Source organism: Gastrolobium bilobum, unplaced genomic scaffold (genome assembly GCF_033153095.1).
Source record: "Gastrolobium bilobum isolate Gb01-03AN ecotype WA unplaced genomic scaffold, APGP_CSIRO_Gbil_v1 utg3226, whole genome shotgun sequence".
Taxonomy (NCBI): Eukaryota; Viridiplantae; Streptophyta; class Magnoliopsida; order Fabales; family Fabaceae; genus Gastrolobium; species Gastrolobium bilobum.
Window position 1 is genome coordinate 165,364 of NW_026897987.1, and position 20,590 is coordinate 185,953.

Sequence of the window (20,590 nt, forward strand, 5' to 3'; positions counted from 1 at the left end):
TTGTAAGTATTTGTTTTGCCAAAGTGAAACGGAAATAAAACATTTCGTTACATCAACCCCACAAGGAAAAGAGTTTACTTAAAGCGAGACTCCCTCTTCGAAAGTTGTGAGTAGTGAACCATTCCGGTATCGTACAAAGATGAGTTGAGAAAAAGACCTAACAATCGCTTGAGTTAAATAAGGTTAAAGCTAATTGATTGATATGGATTGTGCGAAGGGAGCCCCCACTCTTTTCCTTCCATCTATATCGAATGGATCAAAATCCAGTAATGATTCAGGAGAATCAGAAAAAGTCGTCTAATTACTTTTTGAGTAAACAACTCACGCACACCCTAAACAAACAAAAAGCACCATCATTTTCTGCTGGACTTGGCAACACCCAGCTTTCTTCAAGCAAATAAGATCCATTCCACCTCTGCATTTAAAATCCTCTAGGGTTACATCACTAATAAAAATATACACACCACTCTAACCTTTTGAAAGGTCCCACAGCCCACTACAAAAACTAAGCCCCACTACAAAAGCGCTTTCATCATGTTCCACTAGCACCACCCATTGATACAAAAAGAGAAGAGCATATATCAAGTTAACTTTTGACAATTTCGTCCTCTTTGCTTGAAACTTGTCAAGACAAGATAGGGGTCTGCTTGTGTTTTCTAAGGCATGGACATCGACCCCTGTATTGACAAAAGCTGAAAGAAAGGCAAAAAAGAAAGAATTATGGAATCTGACTTTGATTGCAACTTGATATGCTCGCCAATTACTTAATTATGGCGGTTTGGAACAGATAAATAACTCGTGGGTCCCAGCAGTACTATGTGAGCCCTTGATGGGACCAATAGATTGTGCACTATGTGCCTGAGGTCTAAGAAGGAGGATTAGTTTCAGGCTTGACTATACTAGAGGTGTCCGGTGGTTGTGACTGGTATATTGCTGATGCCAGTGAGATGGGCATGATGCAGAGTGCCTTTGTTTGAAGAAATTGCATGGCAGCCCCAACATTTTCTTCCATAAGCTTAGCTACCTGTCTTTCTGTGCCATCATTTGACCACTTGTCCCAAGCTGGTCGGTTTCTCGCACCTTCACCGCCTTCTTCCTGATCATCGCTAAATTTGTTAAATTGCTTTAAAAGATAAAAATAAAAAATTTCCAACTACCCATTCTTCACAATAATTACCTCGACTGATGATAATGGGATGTCAGTTACCAGTGGTGCCACTGCACCAGCTCCGCCCAATCTACTCATGCTTAAAACCTGAAAGGCAGGTGAATTAGCAATCATTGGAAGTCGTTTGCACGGCTACAAATTCAAATTTGAACCGAGAACAGTCTTTTGCTTTTGTATTAATATCATGGATCAAACAGCAATCTGTAATCCACCAGACCCTTAAAAATTATCACGAAGTTAAAAGTAACTATAGTGCATTAAGAAGCCTGAAAATGCTATCATTTCATTGTATTTAGATATTCCCTAGTCTTCAGGAATAATATATGTAGGCCAATGGATTCTCATCCAAAGTGGCACCCACCCTATTGTGTGGTTCATGATCATGAGTTGAATCATAACTAATTGATCTCAGTTGGGGTGGGGATAAAAATGCATAGGTTAACAGATTTAACTGGAAAAACCCACAAAATTATAGAAGTCAATTTGAAACTGTCATTAATTACGCATACTGAGACCTAACTAGGAAGATGAATGAAAATAAAAGCAAGATACGTGAGGAGCACAGTAGCATTTTACCTTCACTTGAAGCCTTAGGAACTTCACATAATCCACAATTTCATCTAACATGGCAGCTCTATCTGTCTGAACATAGTAGAAATGCACCACAATATAAGAAAGAAGGGAATAATTCAGCATTATTTATCCTTTTTACAAACACTAGCAGTCATATAAAGCAGAGCAACACTGCTATCACACATATCATACAAAACATACCCTGCTTAGAAATCCAGTAGACTTATTTCATACTTCAAGCACTCTTAAAATTTCATGCACCAAATCAGAATTTATGCAGATGTTATTCCACTTTTTTACCCCCTTTATGAGAAGCAAGTTTTCCTTGATTAATTATACTCTTAAGAAACAATGAATTGAAAATGGATCAAAAGATTTTATATATAAATGGACAAACTCAAATCGAAAATGGATTCAAGAATTCAACCAGTCTATATGCAGATGCCATGTTCTAAACTCAAAGCATAAATTTGCACAAAATTAGTTGTCAAGATGGTATTAAAAAGTTATCTACATAAATTACTTTATATAAATAAATCCCCAAACATAAAATCTATGGCTTTATAAACATATATTGACTGGAAAAAACAAGAACACTAAGCATAAATTGAAAATCTTCCATACTCTATAATAATGCCTACTTCCTTTTATTGTATGTTCTATCTAACCTCCATAAAAGAAGAAAGACAAAAATGCAGAGAAAGGGGGAAGGGTGTCAAGAAATTTACGTTTTGAACAACACAATTCATTCAGCCAAACTCCACACATTGTACAAAAGTTGGTTCAGCTTCAACAAACTCATTATATATTTAGGCCTTATTTAAGGAAAAAAGCTCTTTGATGAGCCAGGAGTGTTTTTTACATGAAAAGAACAACCTATTTTTTAAAACTTAAACGTTCATAATACAGTTACACAAGAAATGAAATCTGATTAATTGTATATATATTATAAAAGATAGACACAACGTATGAAATGCAACAGTGTCAGTGGAGATGGTGATGTGCTGAACAAGTGCGTAATGAACAGTATCTACCAAAACAGAAGACAGATCAGTCAAAGGCACACCTTGAAAAACACCATTTTCAGTACCATTTTATGTTTTTTGGAATAATTGATGAGTAATATCATTTATATTTGCAAAGATATGAATGTACTTAAACTCAAATTGATCATAAACTATGTATCATTATCATGTCAGCAAGCTGGAAAGTGAAGGGGACAATCATAGGTACATCTTCTGTAAATGTTTGTCTGATACTCTATCTTTTCTAACTATTCATACTAAACCTTACATAAATCCCTTACTTTTCCGAAGACTATTTCACTCTTGCTAAAGACAAATGCAAAACCACATTTTGTTATAAAATGATATGCCAGAGAAATCATACCTTGTTGACACTTGGAACCAGTTCTTGCAAAGCCCTGATTCTTTCTGCTATTCTTTCTCTGCGTAACTGCAATCAAAGGGTAACAAGAAGACAAGAGAAAAATGAGGTACAAACTTAACCCCCAATTTAAATGCTGAACATCATAACCAGCAGATAGTATGAAATCATGCAAATATCCTGAAGCTCACCCGTTCAGCTATGCTGTGTGGATCTGTAGCCTGTCCTCTTCTAGCCCGCACCCTAGGACGCATTGCTGGAGGATGTGGAGCAGCAGGAATAGAGGTAGGCATGGGTTGCCCATGAAAAACCTGCAAAAAGGTTATAGATTATCAGCAGCAGGAGAGAAAAAATGCTACTTGATCAACTCCCCCTCTTCCCTCTCAAAGACAAAAAATAAAAAATAAAAAAATCAGTAAGGATAAAGGAGAAAAGACAAAAAGGAGAAACCATTCATACAAGGATTACTAAAAGTCAAGTAAATATATACTACATGATTTAAGAGGTTCAAAGATCCCAGAAAAGTGACGATAAGACCTGATCCAAAGGTATAAATAACCTAACTTCCACTAAATCATAACCTTAATATGTTCAAACCAATCCATGAAACGTATAACATTTCCAACAGGCTTGAATTTTATTTTATTTTTTAGGTACATCAACAGAATTTAAATCACTTAAGGTTGACCTCCAATCTTGCTCTGTCCAGATCTAACCCTTGTGCATAATTCATTCATCTTCAACTTGTATTCTTAGTCTTGTGTCAATTTCCAAAGGTTTTACTCCAAGTCAACTGCTAAGCCCTAAATGGTGTTCCATTCACACCAAGAACAGAATTTCAGCGAGACCTGTTGTTTATGTCAATGGCAAGCTGGCTATCATCAACAAGCATACACCACACAAATCTGTCAAAATGTAACTTGAAGAATCTCGTTTATGAGATTCTTTTATTTGCAAAGAAATTACCATTCCACTACTTGGGTATTATTTTCATTAAATTTTAAAATGTTTTGTTTGCTTTATACAGGCTATGTAATGATGGTAATTTGATCCTGGCTAATATAAGCTCTCATTTTTGTTTCACACAATAATATCTCCCTTCCCACCTTCATTTGAGTGGAATTCTATGTCAAAGTGAGTCCCATTTGTTAAACAGCAGTCACATTTTTCTGTATTTTAGTTCTTGTTTACTACACAAAAATGGATAAGCACAAAGCTCAAAACTCTGCCTCTTACAGGCTTCTAAACATTCCCTTTTCTCCTTCCCTTCCCTGTCACGTCAGCTATTAAACAAAACAAGAGAATCAGTTCAATCAAATAGGATCACCAGTTCATTTCATCCTTCACTAAAACCACACTCATGGTACCCCAGAATGGTATAAAATTAAATACACCAGAATAATCAAAGCACTCTCCAAGAAATAAATAAATAAATAATAAAAAAATAAAAACTCATATTATACTGAAACAATAGAAGCACCGAGCTCACTTACAATTGAAGATCACATCCCATAAGAGGGTAATTTTTTCTTTCTTTTTTCATTTGTGAAAGTATTTTAGCCATGATCACACAAAAACAACAACAACAACAAAAAAAAGAACAACTGGTCTTACATTCTGAGCTCTACCATCGATGACGTCGTCGCGGAAGCGTTTCCCACTACCGGAGGCATCCTCGGGCTTCAAGCTCAACCCCAACTGGTACACCGGCGAGTGAAAGGCAGCGCCGGCGGCGAGGTGGGGGTTAGCATCGGCGGAGTTGAGCTGCAGCATCATCGGAGGCGGAGAAGCCGTACCGGCCAAGGTAGAGTCGCCGGAAGCGAACGTCGGGAGGCCAAGGATCTGTTCGAGGAAGTCATCGCCGGGAGCCTCGGAAGGGTTATTCGCCATGAGCTGATGCTTGAGCTCGGGCGAGTCGAGTTTGAGTTGGGATAAACGAGTTAAGGACTCAGTTGATACGCATAAGCAGAACGTAGATGCAGCAAAAGAGAATTTTGCAAGTTTTCAGGGTTTGGTTTTGTTGTTAAGCTCTGCTTATTTTCTACTCAGTAATCAGTTTCCAACACACACCCCTTGGAATCGAAGAAACAAGGCAATGAAAGAAGTGGCTTTTATCCTGCTTCAAAAAAGCTTCTCTTTTTCTCAAAGGGCCTTTATCTTTCCTCATTTACAGGCCCACCCATCTTTTCACTCAGTGTGGAACCTCTGAATAGCTGTTATTTTTTATTTGATTCTTATACCAAAAATATTTTCAATTTAGTCCTCATGCGTGTAATTATTTTCAGTCTAGTTCTTGTCATGTGATGATATCAAAATAACGTTTATTATAACAAGTGAAGTGTAAGACCCAATTGAAAATGAGTATCATGAATACAAACCAAAAATATTATGTTTTGGTCCCCATACGAGATAATCATTTTCAATTTAATTCCTACGATAATTCCATGTTAATATCACAAAATTATAATATCAACACACAGTAGAGACTATATTGAAAATGATCGGACAGATAAAAATTTAATTTAACTTTTTTCGTATAAGAATCAAATTAAAAAATAAGTGACCAAAATTATATATTAACCTATTACTTACTATCCCGTTAAATTTAAAATCAATTTTTTGTATTAACTTTATTTTATTTTGAATATTGCTAATATAAGGCAAGCATTTCCATCCGCCTATATTTTAATGTTTGTTGATTTCCATAATATTTTATGTAATTTTATTATCATATTATACGTTTATATTTCTTATTTTATATAGTATAATCAATAACTCATTAGTTAAATCATGACCCATTAGCGATAATTTGTTATTTTCGTGTCTTTGTTAATGATATTCGTATTTGTATACATTAAAAGGGGACATAAAAAAATTTGTGCGACTTGTTAACTCGAATTACCACCTCACTACACCCAAAACTATCACTATACTCTACCAATCAATCTTTCTGTACAAGTACAATTGGTATTAACCCACTAACAAACTTTTGATGCGGCACAATTCTATCCTTTCATTAAAAATAGCTAACCAGTAGTAAAATTGTTTTCTAAAATCCTTAAAAGTAAGTTATTTTTTTACAAACTCAATTTGATTTAGAAATAGCTACCTCACGCTATTTTTTTTTTTTTAGTGTTGAGTGTCCCCACTCTATGGGATGAGATTAATTTGTTCGTGGCTTAAAGCGTAACAATTTTTATTACTAGTTTCAAAATACTTCTTGTAAAAATCGAATTCATGACTTCATCAGTCACAATAACATAACTTTTAAGTTACAGTCCACTTACCCAACTGAGTTACAATTACTTTTGGTACGGATAAAAGTTTAAATGAATTAACTATAGGTGGACCACTGGATCTAGAGTCAGACCCAATTGAACTTAGATGCATTTTTTTTAATATATATATATATATATATATATATATATATATATATATGTTTTCCACTCCTACAGTTACATGACGATAATGTAGAGTTCACAATAATATTTTTCAACATACTTACTTTAAACAAGCCTAATCACATATTTACCAGGTAGCAAATAATTGTTTATTCAATTTATTTTCCCAACGCAGTGCATGTGTATTTTATAAGATAACAACTTTGATAGTCTAGCATGTTTATTAACAGGGGTGATATCCCAAAGGCATACTCTATGGCGTTACTTGCTGGAGAAATTTTTTGAATATTAAGAAAATGCAATTGATAGAAAAATAGTTGGAAAGTGAGTTTGGTAGAAAAATATAAAAAAAAAGTTATTTGGTTAGAAAAAATTTAACCGGGCAAATTAGGTAAGATTTATAAAGTCTATGCTTGGTTTGAGGTAAAATATAGATGAAGAAATAAGTGACAATTACGAAAATGTTCCTATTTACATAAATCTACAACTTCACAATTAGTTTTCTAATACAAAATGGAGGGTCACTTTGGTCACAATTTTCATTCTCAGTTTTTTACTTTCCTAGTTTTCCATAAATACCACATCTCAAGAGGTATTCTTAAACAGTGAATTTGAGCACAAAATCAACTGAAATATGGTTTCCTATGCAAACTTCTTTCCTAGACTTTTTTTTCATAAACTTGTACCAAACATAGCATTTTGGGATACCTATCCACACTTCTCCATCTATCCCAAAAGAAAACCTCAACCAAACACACCCTTTATGTAATCTGCAAATTTTGGCTGGAACCAAGGAGGTATTTGGTATAGGTTTTCTATTTAGATACCTAGGTAACTTCAAGTGGTATTTTCATCTTACCATGTTTGGTACAATAGTTTTGTAAATTTAACCAGCGAAATCATTTACCCATGCATGATGAATCGTTTGCAAAATTTGATGTAAAATACTGTTTCAAAAAACCAGAAGGAGGGTGGTATTTCTGGTTTAGATGGGAAAGGAAGAAAAGCTTATTGGTCTTATACCTGATTGGTCCTCTTTTGCATAGGTTTTGCAACATCAAAAATAATAAAAATGTCCTTTTTTGTAATTTATACTCATTATTTCATCAATTTTTACTTCAACCGAACATAGATTTTGTAAATTTAAATCAACTTTCTCAGTATTATTTAACCCTACCAAACAACTTTTTTTTCACTTTCCTACCAAACTTATTTTCTTATTATTTCCCTAGTAATTGTATTTCCTTAGTAAAAAAAAATATTTATTCTACCAAACGCCCCAAAAGTTGAGCCTAAATAAATAGGAGCTTCGTGTTTGACTCAGTTGTTCTCGATACATCCCAGTAACAATGCCTAGGCAGCATCAATGTCTATATGTATGCATGTCGTACAAATTGGAAGCCATTACACCCGCACAATATATTATGCACAAACCGAAATATGAAAAGCCAACTAAAAGGTTAGGTGATACAAGCATATATGCAACACAAATATTAGATAATGAAAGCCAACTAAACAGTATAAATCATGACTACCCCCATTATTTGGTAGTAAGACTGTAAGCTGCGGTTAATCCTTAATCTTCTCTACTTCTGTACTACTTAATTACCTACAATTTTATTTGATTTTTATTTTATTTTTTAGATTTTTACATCGGTTTAACAATGATTTGATTAATCGGTCGAGCTAACACGATTGAAAGAATGGCAAAACTCTCCTTACCAATTTTTTAATGCAGTTAGTTGTATATTCAAAATTAAAACCCTGAGATCACTATAAAACAACCTTGTAACCGGTTAGTCCATGTATTTGTGGTCACTGTCCTAATCTCGGATAAGCAGTTGCCTGACAGTGTGTATTGCATGAATGTAAGGCAGATGAAGCCAAATCGTGTGTATAATGATAGGCATGTGAGCCTATTCAGCTCCTAAAGCAGCATATAATTGTCTCAAGTTGTGCATGTGATCAATAAGCCTTGGTAACAGTGGGTACCCAGCTATTCCCTCCATCATTTTCTTGTACCCTGTTGTCTAAGTACGAAAGTGAAGATAACATGATTGTACCCACCTCAGGCACCGAATGAGTAAAAATTTAGAATACTGAAAGATGACCCAAAATAAATGTGTAAACAATACCATTCTAGATAGATGTGTGGTCAAGATTATCAACCCTCTTCGGGTCAAAGGGCCATGATTTATGATTGATATGCTTCGAATTTCATGACGAATAGCATCTAGCTGAGCCATTGTGTCCTGCAATTCCGTACGAACCTAGAAGTACAAAATATGTGAATACTACAGAATGTAGGTTTGGCTAATTCAATGCCATTACTAAGTACTGTTATGGATCACAATCCTTTGATGGAATATAAGACATGCTCCTACTTATGTGAAATTATCCTCTTAAGAAAATAAAAGTGAATCACATGCAGTTTCAGTTTTAGGCTGCCAAATTATCTTCTTTTATTTCTTTTCCCACTTCCTCACATAGAAATCCATAATATATTTTCTTTTATTTTATTTTTATCAAATAACTTTTTCTTGGTTTTATTTTCCTTTTTATTTTTCTTAGTCAATCATTTCTTGTTTTTTGCTACAATTAAGAAATGGAATATTAATATTTTGTCTGATAAAAAAAAAGGAATTACCTACTTCTTTTTTTTGGTAATACTTTTTTTTTTTTTTTTGGTACATTGGTAATACTTTTCTTATGTTGCATAAGAGAAATATTATCTCCTCTACTCAAATATAAATAGAAGAGAGAAAAAGTTGGAGGTGAGAGAAAAAATTCTTGTAAGATCTATTTGAAGAAAATGAGTGTAGAAGATAATACTTCTTATGTTACCCTTCTTTTTTATATGGAAAATTTTATTTAGACTAAATTATTTTAAAATCAATATAAGAAATTTTTTAATTTCTTAACGGTGGGACCCACTTTAAATATATATGTAGAAAAAAAATTTCTCTCATTTAAAAAGAAAAAAACAAAGCCCGTATTTAATTTGGGATATAACACTTGCATATTATTCTTTAATATTATTAGATTATGGAAAATATTTAATATAGTCATGACTCATCTATGATTTAACGCTCCAAACCAATAAAAATTGAGTATTTTTTGACTTGCTTGTACAGATGAGAGAGAAATTTTGTTTGACAGCTGCTCAATGGAAGGAGTAGGTGTGACAAGACTACTATATATGCTCTCCCTTTTAAGAGAGCAATAAATAAGGTAGGTGAAAAAAAATATCTTATCTCTTTAATTTTTATTAATTATTTTTTTATTATTTTTTTTCATTTGTAATAAAATATGGGATAAATTATTCTACCTATCTTTTTTTTTTTTTTTGCCTATCTTTACCTAACTGTTCTTTTGCCTAGATCAAAATTTTAACTAATCTTTATCTTTCTCTCTTCTCTTGATATTCTGATATAAAGATGTTAGGGAATGATAGCCAAATGTAGATAAAAAAAATGATAGATAGAATAACTTAGAGAAAAATGTGTATCATTTTAAAGAATGTAAAGTTGTGTTATTTTAGGTGAGAGAAATAGATAGATAAAGGAGGAGAGAGTGGACAAAAAAATATAAAAATGCGGATCCCATCTCATGAGAGTGAAATGATATAAATTATGTCATTTAAAACTACAAACATTTTTCCCAAAAACTTATCGCATGAAATATATAAAAAAAGAGTAAAGTGTTTGTCATTTCAAATGACATAAAGTTGTCGTTCTAAGAGAGAGATCGACACATAATAAATTTTTTTATTTAAATTTTAAATTAAAAAAACCATCCATTTTTTCTCTATTATAATTTTTATTTTTTGTATCTGTATCTTTCCTAAAATAACATAACTTCACCGCACTTAAAAAAAAAACACTCACACACAAAAACAAAGATTGAGAAGAACAGAAAAGAGAAGAAAACAAGGGTTCAATCCTTACATTTTCGGTTAGCGCCGACAAGTGCACTTTGATTGATTTCAATTTCTAGGCACGAGGAAACTGCTTGTACTTCGCTGAATTGGGATATCTCTTTCAATCACACTCATCCCTCTCCCTTTTCAGAAGAACTCGCTTTCTCACCATCTTGCGTTGTATCGGTACATTCATCTTCTCCTTCATTCAATATTGGTTAGTTACACATTCTTCATAGCATGAACTGTGAAAATGCAATTTTGGGTATTTATTTGGTTCATTTCATTAGCACTTATCTATTGGACTATGGTTTCTGTAAAAATGCTCTGTGATTGTTCAATGGGTTTCTAGAATGTTCTATAATTTTTTCCAGCCAAAACAATGGGCTTAGTTTACTGCCTTAATTATTTGTGGATGTTGATGGGTTGGATACACTATTATGGTGTTGAGCTCTTCTTTACTATACTACCCTAATGCCTATTCCCATGTGAATTTGCTCAGTGCAAGAGAACTCGTTTTTATGGCCATTGTCCTGAAATCAACTTGCTTCTTGCAATTGAAGAAACCTGAGGCCAGTTTCCAGATTTGTTTTTCCTCCAAGAAAGCTATAATCTCAGTAAAAAGACACACTCCAGTTGCTGCTATCAGAACCATGGAAGCAGTTGGGCTCTCTGAAACATTCATCAGACTTAAAAAACAAGGAAAAGTGAGTGCTTCTTGTTCTTGCTGTCTGGGTTCCACGCATGCCATGTTTTTTTTTTTTTAATACAAAAAGTTTAAATGGGGTTAGACACCGGTATTCCACTGGGTTCCAACCTTTTTGAGGATTTCCGAGAGAAATTATATATCACCCACCAACAAAGTCCTCTCATCGGCCAGCGGGGTATGAACCCATGCTCTTATGGGATATGGACCAAACCCTTAGTCAATTGTGGCCTTTGTTGGCTTGCCATGTTTTCTATTCTGTGTCACATTTCAAATTGAATAGTTCTGTATTATATTACCTACTTGTTTTTTCATTAAATTATAATTAATCTAATTTGCTGATTCCGTTTTCTATGCTTTGTCAAATCAATAATCTTTCTCTTCCTAGTTATAATGGTTTAGTAATTATCTTTATATGTTGGTTGGTTATTTTTGCACCATATCAACTTTATTGCAAAGAGGTATTGAGTCAGAGCATTACTCTTGATTGCCAAATGATTATTTTCTAAGAAATATGTTTGTGTCAAGGTGGCTTTCATCCCATACATCACAGCTGGTGATCCTGACCTTTCAACCACAGCAGAAGCACTGAAATTGCTTGATTCATGTGGGTCTGACATAATTGAGCTAGGTGTTCCATACTCTGATCCTTTGGCAGATGGTCCTGTTATCCAGGTTTGATGCTTTCTTCTTTTGTAGTGATATTTAGTGCTGCGTGATTCTCAAACTGATAGGTCTTTCTGTTCAGGCTGCTGCTACCCGATCTTTAGCAAGGGGGACTAATTTTAATGCGATTATTTCTATGTTGAAGGAGGTAATTGTGCAACTCCTTGCCATTTTTAATTATTACTTTCAAAAGCTAATGACAGTAAGCCCTGCTGCAATAATTATTTTTCATTCAAAAATCATTTATTATTCTTTCCTCTTGTCTTCTTTGATTGACAAGTTAGCTGTGCAAATGTCTAAAGTTGCTAATTTTTTATGAATTTTGAATAAGTGATGTCTATCCTCTACTATTGTTCCGTAAGGGGAAGGATATGCTGTTAGACCGTACGATCTTTAAGCCCTCAATCCCTGTTACATCGTGCTATTAGTTTTTGTTAGGGAAAAAATAACTTGAATCAACACTATTTTTGTTATCAGTGATGCACTTATGTCTTGTAAACTTACATAAATTGTGTTGTTTTTGTTGCGTAAGATAATAGATAGACAGTTAATATCTGATGCTATTGTTCATAATGAGGTGCGCAGTGCAAACATATTTTATGATACTCTTATTGTCTCTATTGCATCTGTTCATTTCATTCCATTCATCTTATTTAAACACATGAAAAACCTTGATGTATTTGATCAATTTGAACCTTTGGAAGGATATCTTTTCTGTCCATTTTACCTAGTTAAAACAATTATTCTAAGGAGGGGGAGTTCAGAAACCTTCTCTTATTTGCTTTGTCAAGTGTATCTTCTCTTAGATTCATGGACTGATTATCCTTCTCAATGGTTGATTTGGCAGGTTGTTCCGCAATTATCTTGTCCAATTGCACTGTTTTCTTATTACAATCCAATACTAAAGCGAGGTACTGAGAGATTTATGTCCACCATAAGAGACAGCGGCATACATGGTAAGACTCAACACAAGTTATGGTTTGCCCCATAGGATAGTAGTACATTGTGCAATACTGCTAATGGGTCTATTTTCTAAACAGGTTTTATGATAGACAATGTCATAAAATGTGTAGACAAGATAAGGAAGCTGTTCCAAATACTAATGCCATGTGCTATATTTAAAACTATTTTTTTGGCTTTTGCTAATATAAATCTCTTATCATTATAAAAGAAAACATCTCTGCACTCTCCTGCCAAGTCCTTGTTAAGGTTTCTATGTCAGCTACATCCACATTGGAATTGCTTATGAAATAAAATCTTGTTGGAATTGTTTGCCTTTTTCCTTCAGTTTGGTAATCAGGTTAATATTCTTTTCTTTCCCATGTATGCAGGGCTTGTAGTCCCAGATGTTCCTCTGGAGGAGACGGAAACTTTAAGGACAGAAGCTAAGAAGAATGGAATTGAACTGGTTTGCTTACCTTTGATATACTCTCTTTATTTCTGGATTTCAAGTGGATACCTTGTAATATTGCTCATAATGGTAGAGAATTAGTGGTAAACTTCATTTGTTTGTTAGTAATATGAATTTATAAATATGAAATCCACAAGTTAAGCACAACAAAGGATTCATGGTAGTGATTGTGGAGCAATAAAGTTTTGCTACGAGTAACATTGCTGTATTCTATTGCATTATACTTTCTGTAATACTATATATAAATTTCTTGGTGGTATATATCATTTAACGTTTTCTACTATGTTTTCTTTTTAATGTTGTTTGGATAAATTAATCTATGTCTACGTGTATATATCTAGTTGATTTGGTATATTTGCTTCTTTGATGTCATTAAGGTACTCCTCACAACACCCACCACTCCAACAAATCGAATGAAAGCCATTGTTGATTCTGCGGAAGGATTTGTGTATCTTGTAAGAGCTTTCTTAATCATTATAACTTTTTCTTTTTTGGTTCCTCTTCTTAGTTCTCATGTAATTTCATTTACTTTGAACCTGCTAAGCTCTTGCTTTTAGAGTATGCTTGTGATTTTCCATATAATTTCTTTCTCACTATTTCTAAAATCATAAATAAAATTCAATATCTGTTGTTTGTGTTCCATTTTTTCAAACAGTTTATTAGTGTATTGTGTGTATGAGAAGATGAGCTATTCACCAATTGGCTACCTTCCTGTAATCAGAAAGCATTTTTTTTCATTCTCAAGCATTAAACATGCTACAAGAACTCTGGACTTATTATAGCCTCATCTCTAAAGATACCAGCATTGAACCCAAAATGCCAGTTTCTTTTAGTTATTTATCTTTATTTTATTCATTTTCTCTTTAACATTCTTTTTGCACTCTAAGAGATAACTATCATTTATTCTAGGAGTTGATACAGTTTCCTCTGACAATATTTGTCTCTGCTCTATTTGTGCAGTTTCATAATTTTACGTGTTTTCTTGAAATCAAAATATGAATTACTAAAATTACTAATATTTTAGGATGTTTTGGCTTCAAACATTTAATTTTCATGTGTTTTGAGAATAGAGCTTGGAAAAGGGATTGATCTTCAAACGAATTATTTAATTCATGTGTCAAAGTGTTAGGAAGTTGACAGTGACAACAAGTCCCCTTAGTCCCAAATTCTTGGAAATAGGATACAAGAATAGTGAAAATAGAAAATATATTGCATAACTTTCTCAGGTCAACGTCTGCCAGCAAATGTCATGATCCATTTGTTGATTTAAATTATAGGTGAGCTCAGTGGGGGTCACTGGAGCCCGAGCATCAGTTAGTGTAAAGGTTCAAACTCTTCTGCAGGAAATTAAAGAGGTTTGTTTATTTAATCTTGGTCTCCACTCCAGTTGTATGTTGAGAAGTCTATCACTTCTGAAAAGTTCAACTCTCTTTCCCTCCTTTTTAAACCCCTCCCATTCTCTTTGGTTGCAAGAGCTGGCAACTGATCAATTAAAATTTATACGATACTCTACCATAGAACTTGGTGAATCTTAATATTTATGCTCGTTGTTGAGTGCTTTTTCTTTTTTCTTTTCTTTTTTTAATTCAGGCAACAACTAAGCCTGTGGCAGTTGGTTTTGGAATATCAAAACCTGAGCATGTGAAGCAGGTTAGTTCTCTGTACATATTTTAGTATCCTTCTGCCTCAATGTGGTTAATAGTCAATCATATACTTTGTTACAGGTAGTGGAATGGGGAGCTGATGGTGTGATTGTTGGCAGTGCTATGGTGAAGTTGCTTGGTGAGGCCAAATCTCCTCAAGAGGGATTGAAAGAACTGGAAAATTTCACTCGCTCTCTAAAATCAGCACTTCCTTGAAAATAAGCTTTGAGAGTTCTAGTAGTTACCATCTTCACAGATAATGGACTGAATAAGGATATGTTTGTTAAACTATTATTATTATTATGTCCGTGGTATATTATTATCAAGTTTTTGTTCCTTTTCAATGATGATTGGATCTCTTCGTTACTGGAAGTGAATACTGAATAATGTCCCATTAGAGATTCACCTCCTTTCTCTGCTGAGCTGTGTCATCTGGTTCCCCCTTAAACATTTCACCTCTTGTATAAGAGCCTCCCTAATACATATAAACGCTGCCTGTTCTTTTAAGATTGGTTAGTGACCGCTCTCATTGAATCATCTTCATCAGCATCTTTAAATAAATTTGTGCAAGAGCGTCTCTATAAAAAATTGTGCTGTTAGCCACTTTTACTGAAAGGACATGGGTATAATATGTAGCATTGTCACAAACTCAGAAGTCATCACCAAGTACTAAAAGTCTAAAACGAATTTCTTCACAAGAAGGGATTTTTTTAATTAGACCCGGTGCATCTTTTCCCAAAACAAAAACAATTTCTTCCACTTAAATCCTTTTTTTCTTCTCAAATTTTCTCTCCGTCCCTTTTTTTTTCATTTTAGGACAGGGACTTCAAAGTCCCGGTCCATATAAAATAAGCTCCACAAGAAGACTTTCTTGTATCAACAATATTGATAGTGTGAAACTTTTCTCCATTATTTTCCAAGATGGCTGGTATTACTCAATTATTGAGAAATATTTAATATGATCTTGGCCCACCATTTGATTCAATGGTCCGGGTTAATCAAAACGAGATATTTTTGTATATGTGGATCCAAAGGAGAGTAAGAAAAAATTATCCAAGTGCCCCTCTCCTAATGGAAGGAGCACCTGCTTCCAGTGCACATGAGATGATCTCCAATTATTGGGACAAGCACATCTTTGAGTTTATTTAACTTCTACACAAAATGCTGAAATAATTGGTTTACATGATCAATCTTTTACTTGCAACAACTAAATGAGAATTTGAATCTAATGTTCTTCATTGATGGGCGGTCTATAACCTCATTAAAATCTTCAATCTTCACTGAAGATAATACTTTCTTCGAGTCTTAAAATAGTCTCTTTTAATCCTAGTTTTTTTTTTTTTTTTTTTTTTGTAGTGAAAAAGCCTTCTAATCAAAACATTACGCCAAAAAAAAAAAAAAAAAAAAAAACTCTAAATAAACTAATAACTATTTCATGACTTCATAGAAGTAAACATAGTAAATCCGAAATAATAGGGCTAAAACAGAATCACATAACGCGAACTAGTAATATTCCGTTCAGAAATGACCAAGACGTAAAAGAATTAAAATAATTTATCATCTAGTTGTATCATATATCATCATTTATTTAAATAATCACCACAAAACAAAGCCAGTATTTGAGTTACTATAGAATTCACAAGGTTACGGAGTAAAGTCTCGATCTACAACAATCAAGGACAAAGCAAGCACTCTTTGAAAAAGCTTCAAACCAAAAACATAAAAGCTTAGCGTCTCCCAGAAGCCACAGATTCAGAAGAGAAGAGGTACTTCACTCGAGAAAGAACTGAATCATGCGCAGGATCATAAGGATGGTCTTTGGAAGGAATCTCCAATATTGCAGGAACAGGCTTGTTGTAGCTATCAACTAAAAACCTTATCATATTTGCAACCTGAATAATGAAACAAGAGCATTACATTTTTAACTCAAATGTCAGATTTGAAGTTCATGGATGGGTGCAGGTGGAGATTTCTTGTAATAAGACAATCACAAGGTTAAATTGTATAAACACAACATTAACAATATAATGATTTCAGCACAGTGAGAATGATTTTGGCAGTTTCCTCAATAAATATGATGAGTATAAGTATGCAAACATGAGCTATACATTATTACTTAAGAACTTTTAGCAATATGCTGATCATTTTGCTTCAGCAATGAGCATTAGTTTTGGTTAGAATGACATACTTACGCACACAACAGCCTGAGACATTTCTACTTTTCTACTAAGTATGAATCAGTCTAGGGATACAAAAGTAACTTACATATTGGCTTATCAACACTATTGCAATATCTTCCCTTGCTGTGAACTCTTTGAATGCATCTTCAATTTGTTTGACAGTTGTTTCTAAAAATGACAACCCAAGAGGAAAAAATAATAATAATAATAATAAAACAAGCACACTAAAGTACCAACATTACTCTCAATGGACTTTTAAGTAATAAGCAGAGACAGCAAAATTTTCAAGAAGACACGTATTTGGAACAAAAATGCCAAGGTTTGGAAACCCAATACTTAATAAGACACATAAATGGAAATCTATTCAACACTTAAGAAAGCAGGGAATCACAACTTGAAATTAGTTATGCATAAACGAAGTTTATAAAAATGAATGGAAGAACAGTGGCATACTTGAGTCCACAATGAGGTAATTTGTCTTCCTTCGCAAGTCAACATTACCCACTCCAGCCAGCAAAAATCCAACTACAGTGTCCTGTGTTAAACTCCATCAGGTAGTTATTAGGGTTCAGTATGTCTAAAAATATCAAAAATCAGAACATACACTGGATCGGGGAAAATAGGACGTAGTGAGGAATGTATAAGACATTATTTTCTATTTCAAATAAAACCATAAATAATCATATCACTTGTATATATCATTGCAGACTTGAAGCAAATTAGCTAGGACAGTATTAACTATGGTTAACACTTAACACACATACATCTAGAAATCAAAAGGCTGTCTAATTTAAAGTTCATGATGGTTTCAAGTGTTTCTCACATAAAATTTGGTTTATCAACAGGCGCATCTCAACAAGACCAATCACAAAAATTAAACATTGAATGTTTTTCTCTTTCCTGAATATTTCCTTTTTCCTTGGTACAATAGAAAATAGAAATTGAACAGTTGAACCCAGGATTGTTAACCAACCCCCAACCCATCACCTAAGCTAAGCTAGATGGCTGTCTTACACCTTAAACAGTTGGGCAGAGAGAACCAAAAATAGATATTCACAGAAACCATTTAAACATTTTAACTCTGAAGTCACATAAATGCCATTCTTACCTCATCAGCGATCATAGCAATGAGTGCTGCATTGTTTGTGGGAATTTGAACTCTGTTGGCCATTTAATTCGAACGATGGTACTAAACAAGACAAAGGGAAAAAGAAAAAGAGAAGGAAAGATAATATGTTAAATAGTCATCGGTATTAGAATATACATAATATCTTGAGTGCAAAATATGAACATTCCACAAGCAGGTAACTCGAAAGAAATAGTTCAGAAATGGCCAGTGAAGCCTTGACTTAACAAGAGATGCAACTACATAAAACTGAACAACTTAATTTTTTTTAAGGGCTAGCAGCACAAGGACAAAACCTGAAATCAGATCCATTCCTTCAAATTATATATATAATCAATTTAAGGCCTTAGTAGACATGTGTTGAACTCAACCAAAAGGTGATACTTTGAATTGTTTATCAGTGGAGTGTTGAGAAACATGGCAAGAGCCGCAGAGAGAATCGGGAGAAAGTGAAAATAGAGGATCTGAAATTTACTGAACGAGTAAAGTGGGTACAAGAAGCCAATCATGTAGCATATATAGAGCAAGAGAAAGTAACTACCTAATAATCACCTATTGACTCAGCAAACTAATCTAACTAATTTCTAACTAAGTTAACCAATATCTAACCATACTCCAATTACGGTAATAGCCCCCCACAAGCTGGAGTAACATCCCCAGCTTGAGATGAACAGTACAAATCCGTATCAGTCAATAACTAATTGAAGATACATGTTGTAATCAGAGCATGCCAGCAAAAAACCTAAAAATGAATGAGATTGGCAACGGCCAAGGTGCATTGCTCCGAGAGGTCTTCCTTCAATCTTTAGGCCTCTTCTAGCATTTTCATGGCAATCGTCCCAAGCAAATTGGGGTTCCATAGGCCTCCTTGCCATGCTCTCAAATTTAGTAAAACTAAGATTTCCATTTATCCATTTAGTAAATCTCAGGTTTCCCCTTCTCATATTCTCTCAATTTTCTCACTGGCTCTTGCCTTGTTTCTCATCATGGAGTTCCGACTAATAAGTAATATGTTAAAAAGGGCTCACCATGAGCTTTATCAACTAAAAAAGACTAATTAATCATCCAGAACCTTATCAAGTATAAGGATAGTGTTAGAGACCCCAATTTCAATGAAACAAGCAATTACTTGGAACAAATTGTAAAACATAATGTGGTCTCTCCTAACAACCAAACAAAACATTTATATTTAATAATCTAAAAAAAAAAAAAATGATTTATGAGCAAAATGCATTAACATCATGAAAAAAGAAAAGAAAAAATAAAACAGAAATTAAACTCTTACATGGTAGACAGCGTCAAACAAGAACAAATCTAAATGACAATAAAAGAAATCCAAAACAAAACTCAAAACTGGGGGAAACGATCAACTTTTTTTTTTTTTTTTTTTTCTAAAAAGAAAAATGATTTTGTAATCTGGGTTTAATTTTTCACTCGAGATATATACTAAATCTGAAAGAAAATCCTATAAGATGACAACACATTCAAAAGCGTAACTATGAGGAAAGAGATGAACAACGCTATGGTAAACAAACAGCCCTTTCATATATCCAATAAAAATTAAAAATTGCGGCAACCCATTTATCCAGCTACTGATTAGTTCATCACAGACACAGAATCTACACTTCAAAATTCAAACATCAAATAACTGAAAACGAATGTAGAATGAAGCTTACTGAATGAATGTTATGTTGTTTAGGTTTGAGATTGACAGCACAAAACCAAAGCAACCAACTTGATCGTTCTTCGATTGAATACACAGATAGATGGTAACAAATTATTTATATCCAATAAGATTTGGGGAAAGTGTGGTTTTAAATTACACAAATTGTGTTATTTTATATACATAAAGAATCATATCTTTATATTTATTTATTTTTGTCCTAATTTTTTTTAGTGAAACGTGTTTTTGTGTGTTTATGAAATGACATATATTTTTTTCATAAGATTTAGATCAATTTTGGAAATATTGTTTGTTTATTGCTGCTTCCTTTTAAATATTTATTTATTTAATTTTTTTTAAAATACCCTTTATTAGATATTTACGTATATCAATTGTTTTTGTCATATTTATAATTGTCTAATTTTTTTATAATTATAATAATTAATTTTAAATAGAAACGAGATTTTTTGACACCAATCTAATAATTATAATTTATTAAATATTAGTAAATTAATTAATATGTATGACTCAATAAATCATAATCATCAAAGATTTTGTCCCTTTTAAATAAAGAGTAAAAAATTATGTTCAATTGATTTCATTTATAAAAAATAATGTTGAAATAAAATTTTTTTTGGTATCCTATGATCGCAATAAAGTTCACCAATACCCCGTGGTTTATTCCAGAATCACATATTTTTCTGTGATTTTTTTCTTATCACATATGCCGATGTGATTTGCAAAAGGG

The 20,590-nt window shown here is 33.3% G+C and overlaps 3 protein-coding genes across 5 annotated transcripts; 1 reads left to right on the plus strand and 2 right to left on the minus strand.

Annotated features, from left to right (window-relative positions):
* Positions 1–268: 268 nt before the first annotated feature.
* LOC133311956 (transcription factor UNE12-like) lies at positions 269–5,220 on the minus strand. 2 transcript variants are annotated; one of them, XM_061513088.1, is made up of 6 exons: positions 4,742–5,220; positions 3,319–3,438; positions 3,131–3,196; positions 1,745–1,810; positions 1,178–1,255; positions 269–1,096 (listed from the first exon to the last, which is right to left on the minus strand). In XM_061513088.1, exons 1-6 carry the CDS (start codon positions 5,015–5,017, stop codon positions 866–868), a joined length of 837 nt encoding a protein of 278 aa, XP_061369072.1. In that variant the 5' UTR covers positions 5,018–5,220; the 3' UTR covers positions 269–865. The 2 variants fall into 2 exon arrangements, with proteins under 2 accessions (XP_061369072.1, XP_061369073.1); XM_061513089.1 differs by having other exon boundaries at positions 4,733–5,220.
* Positions 5,221–10,425: 5,205 nt separating this feature from the next.
* LOC133311963 (tryptophan synthase alpha chain) lies at positions 10,426–15,348 on the plus strand. 2 transcript variants are annotated; one of them, XM_061513099.1, is made up of 10 exons: positions 10,426–10,664; positions 10,950–11,154; positions 11,682–11,828; positions 11,902–11,967; positions 12,667–12,775; positions 13,151–13,227; positions 13,608–13,685; positions 14,508–14,585; positions 14,821–14,880; positions 14,955–15,348. In XM_061513099.1, the coding sequence occupies exons 2-10, from the start codon at positions 10,969–10,971 to the stop codon at positions 15,087–15,089; spliced, it is 936 nt and encodes a 311-aa protein (XP_061369083.1). In that variant the 5' UTR covers positions 10,426–10,664; positions 10,950–10,968; the 3' UTR covers positions 15,090–15,348. The 2 variants fall into 2 exon arrangements, with proteins under 2 accessions (XP_061369083.1, XP_061369082.1); XM_061513098.1 differs by having other exon boundaries at positions 10,426–10,633; positions 14,955–15,347.
* A 1,087-nt stretch (positions 15,349–16,435) lies between these two features.
* LOC133311972 (V-type proton ATPase subunit F) lies at positions 16,436–19,994 on the minus strand. The gene is made up of 5 exons (XM_061513111.1): positions 19,856–19,994; positions 18,162–18,242; positions 17,507–17,588; positions 17,139–17,221; positions 16,436–16,765 (listed from the first exon to the last, which is right to left on the minus strand). Exons 2-5 carry the CDS (start codon positions 18,222–18,224, stop codon positions 16,601–16,603), a joined length of 393 nt encoding a protein of 130 aa, XP_061369095.1. The 5' UTR covers positions 18,225–18,242; positions 19,856–19,994; the 3' UTR covers positions 16,436–16,600.
* Positions 19,995–20,590: the final 596 nt, after the last annotated feature.

What these genes read in the sequence shown, in the direction of transcription:
- LOC133311956 (XM_061513089.1), bottom strand. Translation starts at nt 5,017, where the DNA reads ATGGCGAATAACCCTTCCGAGGCTCCCGGCGATGACTTCCTCGAACAG. An exon ending in CACACAGCATAGCTGAACGG is followed by an intron (nt 3,197 to 3,318) that starts GTGAGCTTCAGG and finishes CTTTGATTGCAG; the next exon opens with TTACGCAGAGAAAGAATAGC. An exon ending in TCCTAAGGCTTCAAGTGAAG is followed by an intron (nt 1,256 to 1,744) that starts GTAAAATGCTAC and finishes CCTGCCTTTCAG; the next exon opens with GTTTTAAGCATGAGTAGATT.
- LOC133311963 (XM_061513099.1), top strand. Translation starts at nt 10,969, where the DNA reads ATGGCCATTGTCCTGAAATCAACTTGCTTCTTGCAATTGAAGAAACCT. An exon ending in AAGAGACAGCGGCATACATG is followed by an intron (nt 12,776 to 13,150) that starts GTAAGACTCAAC and finishes CCATGTATGCAG; the next exon opens with GGCTTGTAGTCCCAGATGTT. An exon ending in AACCTGAGCATGTGAAGCAG is followed by an intron (nt 14,881 to 14,954) that starts GTTAGTTCTCTG and finishes ACTTTGTTACAG; the next exon opens with GTAGTGGAATGGGGAGCTGA.
- LOC133311972 (XM_061513111.1), bottom strand. Translation starts at nt 18,224, where the DNA reads ATGGCCAACAGAGTTCAAATTCCCACAAACAATGCAGCACTCATTGCT. An exon ending in TTGCTATGATCGCTGATGAG is followed by an intron (nt 17,589 to 18,161) that starts GTAAGAATGGCA and finishes AGTTTAACACAG; the next exon opens with GACACTGTAGTTGGATTTTT. An exon ending in TTACCTCATTGTGGACTCAA is followed by an intron (nt 17,222 to 17,506) that starts GTATGCCACTGT and finishes TGTCATTTTTAG; the next exon opens with AAACAACTGTCAAACAAATT.